The sequence below is a fragment of the Mustela lutreola genome, chromosome 7 (assembly GCF_030435805.1).
Source record: "Mustela lutreola isolate mMusLut2 chromosome 7, mMusLut2.pri, whole genome shotgun sequence".
NCBI classification, from domain to species: domain Eukaryota; kingdom Metazoa; phylum Chordata; class Mammalia; order Carnivora; family Mustelidae; genus Mustela; species Mustela lutreola.
The window spans coordinates 110,710,631-110,721,898 of record NC_081296.1 but is presented as its reverse complement, the minus strand read 5'-3'; the positions used below and the strand labels follow the sequence as shown (position 1 = coordinate 110,721,898).

The 11,268-nt window shown below is 47.2% G+C and overlaps 1 protein-coding gene across 2 annotated transcripts; it reads left to right on the top strand.

The window, feature by feature from the left end:
• The first annotated feature begins 910 nt into the window (after nt 1–910).
• OTX2 (orthodenticle homeobox 2) lies at nt 911–10,455 on the top strand. 2 transcript variants are annotated; one of them, XM_059182178.1, is made up of 5 exons: nt 911–1,004; nt 1,153–1,219; nt 5,811–6,026; nt 7,062–7,213; nt 9,027–10,455. In XM_059182178.1, the coding sequence occupies exons 3-5, from the start codon at nt 5,930–5,932 to the stop codon at nt 9,645–9,647; spliced, it is 870 nt and encodes a 289-aa protein (XP_059038161.1). In that variant the 5' UTR covers nt 911–1,004; nt 1,153–1,219; nt 5,811–5,929; the 3' UTR covers nt 9,648–10,455. The 2 variants fall into 2 exon arrangements, with proteins under 2 accessions (XP_059038161.1, XP_059038160.1); XM_059182177.1 differs by having other exon boundaries at nt 7,038–7,213.
• Nucleotides 10,456–11,268: the final 813 nt, after the last annotated feature.

Genomic DNA, 11,268 nt, shown 5'->3' with positions numbered 1-11,268 from the left:
GCCTCCTGCGTTCGCTCCCTCCCCGGGTGTCCAGCCAGACCCCACTTCCATCCCCGAATCCTGACCTGGCTCCCGTTGTCTCCCCAAACCGTCCCTGGAGTTAGATTTCCCGGCTCGTGCTCTTTGCAGCCTGTCTTGGGTTCCTTCAAACTCTAAAACCCCTGCGCGGATACCAGGAGTTCCGAGTCTCCGGCTTCGGGGACCAGGGAATATATAGAAGGGCGCAACGAGTGGGAGAGACACGGAGTTTTTGAAAATAGTTTGTTCTTGGACTTGTGTATCTGTCTTTCTCTTGCCTGCACGCCCACACCTCACTCCCAGGCCTCCTATTTTCACCCTTTCTGGCCCTCAGCGTGGTCTGACCCTGGTTAAAACCTCATAGCGGTGGTTTTAGGCTTCAGCCTGACTTGTTTTTTGCATTTGATCTACATGCTTATAGCTGGCGTTGAATGTCATAACCCAGTTACCTCCACCCTGGCTCTTCTATGGCGTTTACCTAAATATTTTTTATCTTTCCAGCTTATTGTATGGGTTTCCTTTCTCCCTTTCCCTAAAATCAAAACAAAACAAAAAGGGGGGGAGGGGAAGGAAAGGAAGGAAAAGAAGAAAAGGAGAAGAAAGGTAAGGGAGGCCTCCCTGTCCATCATTTTAATTATACAATTAGTTCACATGCTCCGGCCCATAATGTATATTTTAACGGAGCCCAGTGTCTTTCAAGAACATTCTGGTAATGTCGGAGGCCTGGATTTGTTGCCTGCTCGTCCCCCCGTGCAGCAGCGGCCTGTTTTCCTCCCCCTGTTGTGTGTTTTTATTATTTTCCCTCTGGCTTAGATGTGTCAATCATTCTCTCCCTGCCATTGGTTGGAGAGTTTGCGTCAAAAAGTTGCCAGAGAGGCGCTTTCTCAGCAAATCTCCCTGAGAGCGGAACCGACCTCAGCTCCAACTCAGCCTCCACTGTTATTAAAAATAAAAATCGCTAGAGCAGCCCTCATCACGTCTACTTTGTATGTATCACAGATGGGCCCATGCGTGTTTTGAACTCGAGCTACTTTCGTCATTTTCTATTCTTTAAAATATTTTTTCGTTGTTTGGCTTTTTATGGAGGGGTGAAGACTGCAAGCTTTCTAACTCAATGCTCTTGATTTCTTTTAGGATAGCGGGCTATTTGGAATTTTGAAGGATAATTTAATTTTTTTCTAACTTCCCATGCGGCTGTAAGGTAAGTGTCCGTCTGTCTTGTCTGCCTGTCTATACCCATGTGCCCCTCTGACCACCATGGCCCCGGTACCTCCAATAGACCGACTGATACACACTTCCGCGAACGTGGAGTTCTGAAGCATGCTGTATTTTAATCCCTCGTAAATTTTTTAGGTGTAGTAACGATCACTGCGAAAAATGTATGATCTGGAGGTGAGGGCGGGAGTGGGAGGAGGGGAGGCAGCGCGCTCCTGGGGTCGCCGCTTCCGCCAAACGTCGTGGAAACCCTGAGAGGCTAATGTGGGGTGTTTGGGCCGGGTTTTGTTTGTGGTTTTGTTTTATGTCAACGCCCATTTCTCCCTGCTATTTTGCGTTTGGGCCCTCAGATGTGGTTGGGTCATTTGCACTGATCTCAAGGACATTTTCAGAGTCACAGACAAAAAGATGCAGATGTAGCTAGATGGATGGATGATAATAATGATGATGATAAGACAGCCGTCTTCTAGGGCCGGCGTGCCCCGAGCCCCACTCGCTCTCGGATCTGAGAGTGAGGACGGTCGCAGCTCGAGCCCCCTGCTTGTCCCTTGTGAACGTGAGAGGAAACCCGAGCGGATAACCGAGGAGGCGTGGAGCTGCCGGGAGCTCCTCCGCCCGGCACTCGCCTCTCTTTTTCCGGTCCCCTTTCCCCAGAGCCAAGAGCAGCTCACCAAGATTCGCCCTTCGTTCTCGGCCTCTTGCAATGACCACTAGGTCCCCTTTTCCTTTTTGATCATCACTTTCCTCCCCGCCCCCCCAAAATAAGCTGGGAGTGCAGTAACTCCCCCATCCCCGGTTGTCGTGGTCCCAGTCTCGGGTCGCCAGGCCGTGCAAAAGCAGGAGAGTCGTTTTGCTATGTGATTTAGCCCGGGAAGTTCCGAGCCCGCCCTGTGCAGCCCTCCGCGAGCACCTGGGGCTGGCTGAATTGTTGGTGAGTGGCCCCTGCTCCGCCCGAGGCCGCGGCGGGGACGGGGCGGGAATCCTTACACTGGGGAAGGCGGCCCCTCGGCGGTTCTGGACCCTGGGCAGAGCCAGGGCCTGCGTGCGCACCCGCGCGCTCCCCTCCCGGACTCGGGACAACCGGGTGTTGTGGGGCCGGACCCGGCCGGGCCGAGGTCGAGGGGTGCCTTGAGGCCCAGCCTCCGTTCTCGGTCCGCCCGGGGAGTACCATCAGGTCTCCGATAGCAACCTGCCTCTGCGACGTGTCACGCCGCCAACTCCAAAGAAGTCTTCGTGTTGATGCGTTCAAGTGGCTCTTGAAATCACACAGTCCGATTTCAGAACACATTTTTTGAAATCCAAGTCCCCCGTCAGAACTTCACCGCGTTGGCTTTTTCCTCCGTTTCAGACAGAAGTGGGGTGTGGGACAGAAGGCCGAGCTGCGTCGACCCTCGAGTGGTGGATGACTTGGGGAGGGGACGGGGGAAGTCGCTCCAGGAAATCCTCCCCTCCATCCTCGAGCTTTCGGGGTCAGGATTTGTCCCGCTCACTTGGGGACTTCTTCCAGGCACCAAAAGTTATTAGCACAGGGGACGAGTTGGAGAGGAAACTCCTCCCCCCAAAGGAAGGTAGACACCCAGACCTCTCCTCAAAGCGCTAACACTGCGGCTTTTTCCTCACCATAATTAATAGCCAAGGCCAACCCTTTTGGCACGTTTCTTCCTCCCCCCCCTCGCGGGTGGCAGCGCTGTTCGATTCCCTGAGGCCAGAAACTTTCACTGGAGTTCGCCTGGGAGGGAGGCCCGCGCCGGCGGTTTCCGCGGTGCCCACATCTCTCCTCATTCTTTCCCTCCTCGCGCTCTTCGCTGTCTTCCGAGCCACAGGCCAGTCGCCAGTCCGCGTAGTTTTGTTTCTTTTCCATCATGCAGAAAATTAATCAGCCCGGACGAGAAGCAGAGCTGAGCACGGCGGCCTGTAATTAAGGGACGTGTGCCCCTCGGATTATCTCGTTAGTTTATCAAGAAAACATTTATTATAATTAATTCTTGGACGAGGTAATTATTATTGAGCGAGGACACAGCAACTGGTAGATGGGCTCCTTGGAAGAACACCCCCCCCACACACACACACACACACGGGGGGAGATGCGGGGGAGGGGGGAAGAGCGACAGATTGCACGAATTGACCGTTAGATATAAGGCGGCGCGGGCCGGGGCGGGCAGTGGAGCCGGACCTGGGGCGCCAGGACTGCGGGGCTGCCGGGCAGGGACGCCGGACCGAGGCACTCGCGCCCGGAGGTGCGGGCGCCCACCAGCTGCGGGGACTCGCACAGCGACCGTCACCCGCTCCCGTAGGTAGGAGTTCTCCAGCGACCACCTCAGGAGCAATCAGAGTGAAGCTTATATTTTTGAAAGGGTATTTCTGTTTGCCCTTCTGGGCTCGGCTTAGAGAGAAAGGGAGAAAGGTGTTCTTTGGGGACTTTGGAAGTTAGATGGAAGGGCCTGTGGCCGCTTCTTCGGTGAATGCATACCTAGACCTGCTGCGGAGAGGACTTAGTAGTTTTGTTTGGGGGTACTTTTCTTGTTCTTTTAAAGATGCATACAGTAGTAAATGCAGAGACCGTTTATCCCTAAATTTTACTGATTTTTGCGATGGCAAGGGCAAAGGCGCTTCAAGAAGGCCCTTTGCCTGGTGTTTTCTATCCCTTACTGCTGTTTATATTGGAATGTGCCATTTTCTGAATCAGACTTTCGAACTGGGTGAGAGCTCTGCATGTAAGAACAATTTTGTATTTCTCATGTGTGCATGTGCTATGGTTTTAGTTTTTTTCTATAGTACTTCATAACTTTTCCAACATACTGTATCAAACACAAGAGAACTCCAGCTTATAGGCTATTTAGATAAATAGACTGTATTTTAAAGCAATATTATTTCCACAGCATCTGAATATATCTTGAAAAGAGCGCAGAAAATAGCGAGTCTTTGTTATAGCAGCAACTAAATTAGTTTTATTGATGAGACAGTCCAAATTCCTCCGAGAAGGGTATTTATAAAATCACACTGATTTAGATCTGGGGTGGAAAAGCATGATTTTTGTGCTATGACTTTAAATCAGGAAGAAGTGGCAATAACTGAGTTCCATTTGTGGAATTTTGTGTCTTGATTTCTAAAGCAATGTAAATATGAAAATCCAATCCTGAAAACTCAGTAGGACCTTTGTCAAAGTAAGAAGGAACTTCTAATCTTGTATCCGCCATTTTGAAGCAATCTTTCATAGTGTCAAAGTTGCAAAGTAGAGATCCTTGCAGGATAAGTGCCATTTCTTAGGCAAATAAAAGCCAGACTTGAAAACTGCCAGCCCATATTAACATCCATTTTGGATCCCTTTGCTTGGAGCAGTGAGAAACACTCAGCTGAAGAAAGTAAATAACTTTTCTTTTTCTTCCTTTCTTTTGCCTCTCTGAGCTCTTTTTCTTATAGGATTGTAGGAAGCTTGAAAGGTAGGGAGAAATTCTATTAGTTTCACAACTTTGGGTGTTTGTGTATCTACTTTCTTCAAAACTAAAATGTGCAAAAAGCAGCCGGAATTAACAAGAAACTCTGCTTTAGTTGCTGAGGACCCAAATGCCTGAAAATTTGCCTCCCGCAGGATCTGCAGCCTCCACGACATCAAAATCAACATGGAAGCGGCTTGCACTACAAATGCACACCCTTTCTACTTGCAAATGTGGGGGCCTGTCATTATCTGATTGGTGGGATTCTAACTTCAGAATTTCTAGCAAACCTCGTGCCAATCTTTAAGACTTTTTTTTGCAGTATGTTTAAATATTTGATGGGTGTCGATTAAAAGTTAAATACTTGTTTGTTTAGCTTTAGTTCTTTAGACACATAATCAAGGTCCTCCAAAACCTTAATAAATCTGTTACTTACCTCAAAATCTAATTACCCAGACTACTAATTAGGTGAAAATGATTACTGGAAATGACTTCAAATGTGAAGTAATAGCGATTGAGCAGTTTTCTCAAGTTTGTCGATTAGCAAGTTGGTATTTTAGATGTTAAATGCACTGACATTTTAGGTTCACAGCAGTTAAAAGTGGTAAAAAGCTAAGGTAATTAAAATTTGCCTTGGAAAGGCAACAGTCTGGGGAGAGGTAGATTTCTTGAATTGTTTCTTTGTTTCTCACCAATGGGCTTTGTTATCAGCATTATTTATTTAGCCAAAGAGTTCTTTGTCTCTGCAAATGGCCCCAATCAAGTTTTGTTTGAGACAATTAGCTAGTGCCAGCCAATGAGTCCTATGCAAATGTAGGGATAGGAATGCAATGTGTGCATTTGAAGGCATGGGGTTTTGTTCTTCGGGGAAGGCAGATTGTAATTGCTTTCTTTTGGTACTTTTTTTTTTTTTTTTTTAAGTTTAGGGTGGGGGTGGGGAAGACAGGTTTATCTGGTCTCTCTCCATCCCTTCTAGTTCCAGAGCAGCTGGGGGTGGGGGTGGGGGTGGGTTGCAAGTCCTTTAAAAGCCTCTACCTTGCCTAGCCCAGGGTTTTTTTTTAAGTTAGTGGTGGAACGTGGAAGAGCTGCCGCCTGCGAAGCAGTAAACCAGCACCTCTGTTTGTTTGTTTGCTTTATCCATAGTTCAACTGCTCCCAACCCACACACCAAGGATCCTGAATCTGACCACTCTTGGCGAAGCGAGACCTTCTGGCTGGGTCCCCCCGATTTGGGCTGATTTTGCACCTCCAAACAACCTTAGCATGATGTCTTATCTTAAGCAACCGCCTTACGCAGTCAATGGGCTGAGTCTGACCACTTCAGGCATGGACTTGCTGCACCCTTCAGTGGGCTACCCGGGTAAGTGAGCCTTGCAGTACTCTTGCTCTGCCTTTCCCCACGCCCGCCCCACGGGGATGTGACACCTTTTCCCTCGGAGCACTGGGGCTGATAGTCCTGCTGCCCCCCTCCAGCTCCAAGTGTGGTGTCCCCACTGGGTTTTCATTCTAAGAAGCAGCTCAGAGCCACAGGGCATTTACCGGCCGGAGGGAAGACTAGGGGCTGGAGGGAATAGGTGGGTGCCGCAACACTTGCAGAAACGCAGAAACTCACAATGCGTTACTCTTAATTGGAGTACTTGGGGGACACACCGCAGTGAGGGGATGGGGGGATGGAAGGTCACTCCCTCCACCCATATCTCAAAGCCTAGTTCTTCAGAAGTGCCCTCTGGAGAAGCTGGGTCTCTCCTCGTAAATTCTCCCCACCATGCCTGGGCTTCCTCTCTGATCCCCAGGCCTTTTGCCTGTAATGCCTAGAGGTGTGATTTACCCTGGATATGGGTGCTTTCCTTTCCAATCAGATCTGGGGGGTTTTGTTTAGTTTTTGGTTTATTTTGTTTTTTTAAATCCCCGTAGAAGTTTTAAATATGCCCCCATTTTAAAGATGGAGGAACAAAGGCCCTTGGAGTCTTAAAAAGCCCCATTAATCCAAACTGCAGTCCTCGGGGATCCTCTGACTTCACAGAATGGATTTTTGTTTGTGTGTTTTGGTTTAGGGGTTCATGGGGGGGTTGGATTTTGTCTTTCTTTTATTTGATGTGTTATCTGTGGAAAAGCCACTCTGGCTGGAGCAGTCTCCAACGTCAGGTGGAGGGGGGTTCTCCCCTGGAAGGGGGGGCATAGTGTGTGTCTTGCTATCCAGTGTTTGCTGGAAGAGCCTAGCCGAGGCGGGGTGGGGGTGGGGGGGACACTGCTAGGCTCCGGATTGCCTGGCTGGGAGGACGAGGGAAGTGCTGGGACTGGGGGACTGGGGGGGTCGGGGGTGTTCCCGCAGAGACCCCTATGACTGAGAAACTGCTCCCCCACCCTAAAGGGCCCTGGGCTTCTTGTCCCGCAGCCACTCCCCGAAAACAGCGCCGGGAGAGGACGACGTTCACCCGGGCACAGCTAGACGTGCTGGAAGCTCTATTTGCTAAGACCCGGTACCCAGACATCTTCATGCGGGAGGAGGTGGCGCTGAAAATCAACTTGCCCGAGTCCAGGGTGCAGGTAGGGCAGACGTAGATAGAACCATTCTTCCTGACTGTGCCACCCCTCCCCTAAGCACGGTGTATGTTGAGGACCCAGGAGAGTCCCAGGTCTTAAAGAGGACCAAAGGAAGGCTTGAAACTGAGCGCTCCACTGGAGGCCAGTAAACTCTTCTAAGGCCCCTTCACGTGCCTGATTACTACACCCCTCCCCCCCCCAACGCCCACCCAATCTTAGAAGCGACAGCCTTCTGGCTGTAAGGTAAGGCAATGATTTAGCTGCAGTAATAAAGCACAATTCTAGAGCTCTTGGGTACTCAGCCGGGAGAAGATTTCAAGGACAGTTACTTAATATTTTAATACTTCCTTTTCCCCCACGTGGAAATCCTACCCCATTTTCATCTACTTGTAGGGGTGAAAGCAGCTTAGCTCCTGGATAGTCACAGTATTTTTTACAGGTGAAAGAAATGGAATAAATGACTTGCTCAAGGTCACATGTCAGTTGGGTACGGTAAGGCCAGGCTGTGGAAGCCCCTGGTGCTCTTACCAAAGAAATTACACAATAAAAGTGTCGTCTTTAACTTTTTAGTGATTGAACAGAATTTGTTAGCTCTGACCCATTTAGCAGATAAAATATCAGTTCAATATCCTCATTGACACTCCCTCACCTCCTTTAACTTGACCTGAGGCTGGAGAGGGAAAAGGAATCTCCAACTTCTCTGAAATGCAAGCACCATATAGAGTTCTCTGTAAAGAAATGTTCAGCCCCTGAACACACACACATATACACACATCCCCGAGACTCCACTTCAGCTAGGACGTATCAGTGTGAACTGCAAACCAGGAAAAAGACTTTTCAAAGTAAGATGGGAGAAGTTTTAGCATTTGTGAAGCTTGAACTCAGGTCTTCACTGAAAGAAAATAAAAGGCTCTGGGTGGGTGATAGGCTCAGCCTTGGTAGCCCAGTTAACACACCCATATATGTTGACCTCACTCAAGAAGACTGCTAAGGACCTGTTGCTCGGAAAATATCTGTGGTTTCTCTCAGGAAAGGGTGGCAGTTTCTTTGATAGCCCCCCCCCCCCCCCCCAAACACGGCTCCTTCATGGCAGAACATGAACAAGGTGGGTAATGAGAATCTTCAGAGTTGCTAGTCAGAGGCTTAAATTGACAAGCCAGTGAACATAGTACGGGAAACTGAATCCCGTGTGCTGAAGGCAGAGACTCCAGTGTCAGACTTGAGCAGAGAAGTCTGTCCTCAAGCTCCCAGCAGACTGTATACAAGTCATTCCACTTACCATAAAGAGTGCAGCAAATAGTGCCTTTCAGACCTCCTTAAATTCACTTCTCCTTGGAGCTTTCTTTTGTGAGTCTTTTAAGGGGAGAGAAAAAAGTAGAGTGTGATTAGCAGTTATTCCCTGGAAGATAGACTATAAACTTTGCCTTTAGGCTGTTCCTTTTGGATAGTGACAACAGAATCTTTTTCTCTCACCTCTTTTGTGTTTCCCTCTGAAAGAAAGACACAGATACATTTTATTCCCCCATAAGAGTGTTCCACAGTACCACTGGATCTATGTGTATGTGTATTTGAAGTGAAATACGAGATAGGAAAATGAGAAGGAGCATGTTTAGCCATAGGATTTATTATTCTGGGCTAGGAATGAAGTGCTTTTAGACAGAGCTTCCCCATTTTTGTATAATTGCAGGGGTATATATAAAAAGTATATCATGGGTTTTCAGTGGCAGGACAGATTGTGTGCTTAGCTCATCTGTCATCTGGGAGCCACTCTTGTCCTTATTGAAACCACCTTAAAGAAATTTCTTTCCCTTTCAAGGTGTGGTTTAAGAATCGGAGAGCTAAGTGCCGCCAACAGCAGCAGCAGCAACAGAATGGAGGTCAAAACAAAGTGAGACCTGCAAAAAAGAAGACATCACCAGCTCGTGAAGTGAGTTCAGAGAGTGGAACAAGTGGCCAGTTCACTCCCCCCTCTAGCACCTCAGTCCCGGCCATTTCCAGCAGCAGTGCTCCTGTGTCTATCTGGAGCCCAGCTTCCATCTCCCCACTGTCAGATCCCTTGTCCACCTCCTCTTCCTGCATGCAGAGGTCTTATCCCATGACCTATACTCAGGCTTCAGGCTATAGTCAAGGATATGCTGGCTCAACTTCCTACTTTGGGGGCATGGACTGTGGATCTTACTTGACCCCAATGCATCACCAGCTTCCTGGACCAGGGGCCACACTCAGCCCCATGGGTACCAATGCAGTCACCAGCCATCTCAATCAGTCCCCAGCTTCTCTTTCCACCCAGGGATATGGAGCTTCAAGCTTGGGTTTTAACTCAACCACTGATTGCTTGGATTATAAGGACCAAACTGCCTCCTGGAAGCTTAACTTCAATGCTGACTGCTTGGATTATAAAGATCAGACATCCTCATGGAAATTCCAGGTTTTGTGAAGATCTGTAGAACCTCTTTGTGGGTGATTTTTAAATATACTGGGCTGGACATTCCAGTTTTAGCCAGGCATTGGTTAAAAGAGTTAGATGGGATGATGCTCAGACTCCTCTTCTGATCAATGTTCCGGGAGGCATAGAAGGAAAAATGAAGGGCCTTAGAGGGGCCTACCAACCAGCAACCTGAAATGGACAAACCAGTCTACTTAAGATCCTGTCATAGTTTTAGATCATTGGTTTTCCTGATTTGCAAAGTGATCAAAAGCATTCTAGCCATGTGCAACCAAACACCACCAAAAATAAACAAAACTAAATTGTGAGGGCAAGGAAGGCAGGACATAGCCTTCTTAAGCAGAGGTGTTCCAATGTTTTAGCCAATCCGTGGTTGAATCTTAGGAATGGACAGTGTCTCAAGCTCACTCACGTTTCATGACCAACTGGTAGTTGGCACTGAAAAACTTTTCAGGGCTGTGTGAATTGTGCGACTGATTGTCCTAGATGCACTACTTTATTTAAAAATAATGTTCATAAGGAGTCAATATGTAGTTTAAGAGACAATCAGTGTGTGTCTTATATAAATGGTACATCTGTGGTTTTTAATCTGTGCTAGACTTCAAAACTGTGATCTCCTGTTATTGTATGCAACCTTGAACTCCACCTCTGCAGGGGTTCTTCTGTGATTAAATAGGTTATAATTATAAGCAAATTCAGAGCAACTGAGTACTTATCAAAAAGATTACCTTTGGCTGGAGGTGAGCTGCACTGAAACTTGACAACAAAAATGTCTCTGGACAAGGAGAGTGAGAGAAGAGAAACAAAAGGACACTAATTCATCTGTAATTTACTGTTGGTAAGCCTAGCAGTAAAGAGACATTGGTCAATTGCTCTGACCCTGATGAATTTATAAACTGAGATCATTGTCGTTTATGCTTGCAGATGTTAACTGGAAAAGTTATATATGCATAAACCTTTTCTTCCTGGATTTGGCAGATATGTATAATTATATTAAAATGGTTCTAGCACAACACTGGGTCCAGTTTAATTTTATACCACTCTTTATGGATGAGAAGCCCACATTCAGCCTCTCCTTCCCCAAACGTGTTTTATTTACCTCCGAGAGGAAATTAGCAAACTTTATTTAAAAAGCATTTTTGGTGTTATCTGTGGATGAACTAGGTATGAGTGACTGTGGTACCTAAACCTTCTTGTGATTTCCATCAGTACTGCTCTGAAATAGAACACAGAGAGCCAAATAGTCATTAGGCTCTTGCTCTCCTGCTTTTCCCTCCCGGCTGCATACCATAATGATTTCTTGGGCACTTTACTGATAGGTTTTAACATAGATCAATTTTTTTTTTTTTTTAAGTGAGAAGGGAAGAACTCTAGTACTTCAGAGAAAATGGGAATGACAAGAATTCCTTGTTTTTACTCTCGTTTGATGAAGGGGATTTCTTTTTTTAACTTTCAAAAAAATCTGAGGTAAACATGAGGGAATGTAATCAGAATCTGAAAGCAATTCAGGCAGAAATGATTTCTGAACAAAAGAGTTTCAGAAAAGTTTTAAAACCTATAATTTTAGTAATTGAACATAAGGCATCCTGGTCAGTTTTGTTTTTGTTTTGTT

What these genes read in the sequence shown, in the direction of transcription:
- OTX2 (XM_059182177.1), top strand. Translation starts at nt 5,930, where the DNA reads ATGATGTCTTATCTTAAGCAACCGCCTTACGCAGTCAATGGGCTGAGT. An exon ending in CCCTTCAGTGGGCTACCCGG is followed by an intron (nt 6,027 to 7,037) that starts GTAAGTGAGCCT and finishes CCCACCCTAAAG; the next exon opens with GGCCCTGGGCTTCTTGTCCC. An exon ending in TGCCCGAGTCCAGGGTGCAG is followed by an intron (nt 7,214 to 9,026) that starts GTAGGGCAGACG and finishes TTCCCTTTCAAG; the next exon opens with GTGTGGTTTAAGAATCGGAG.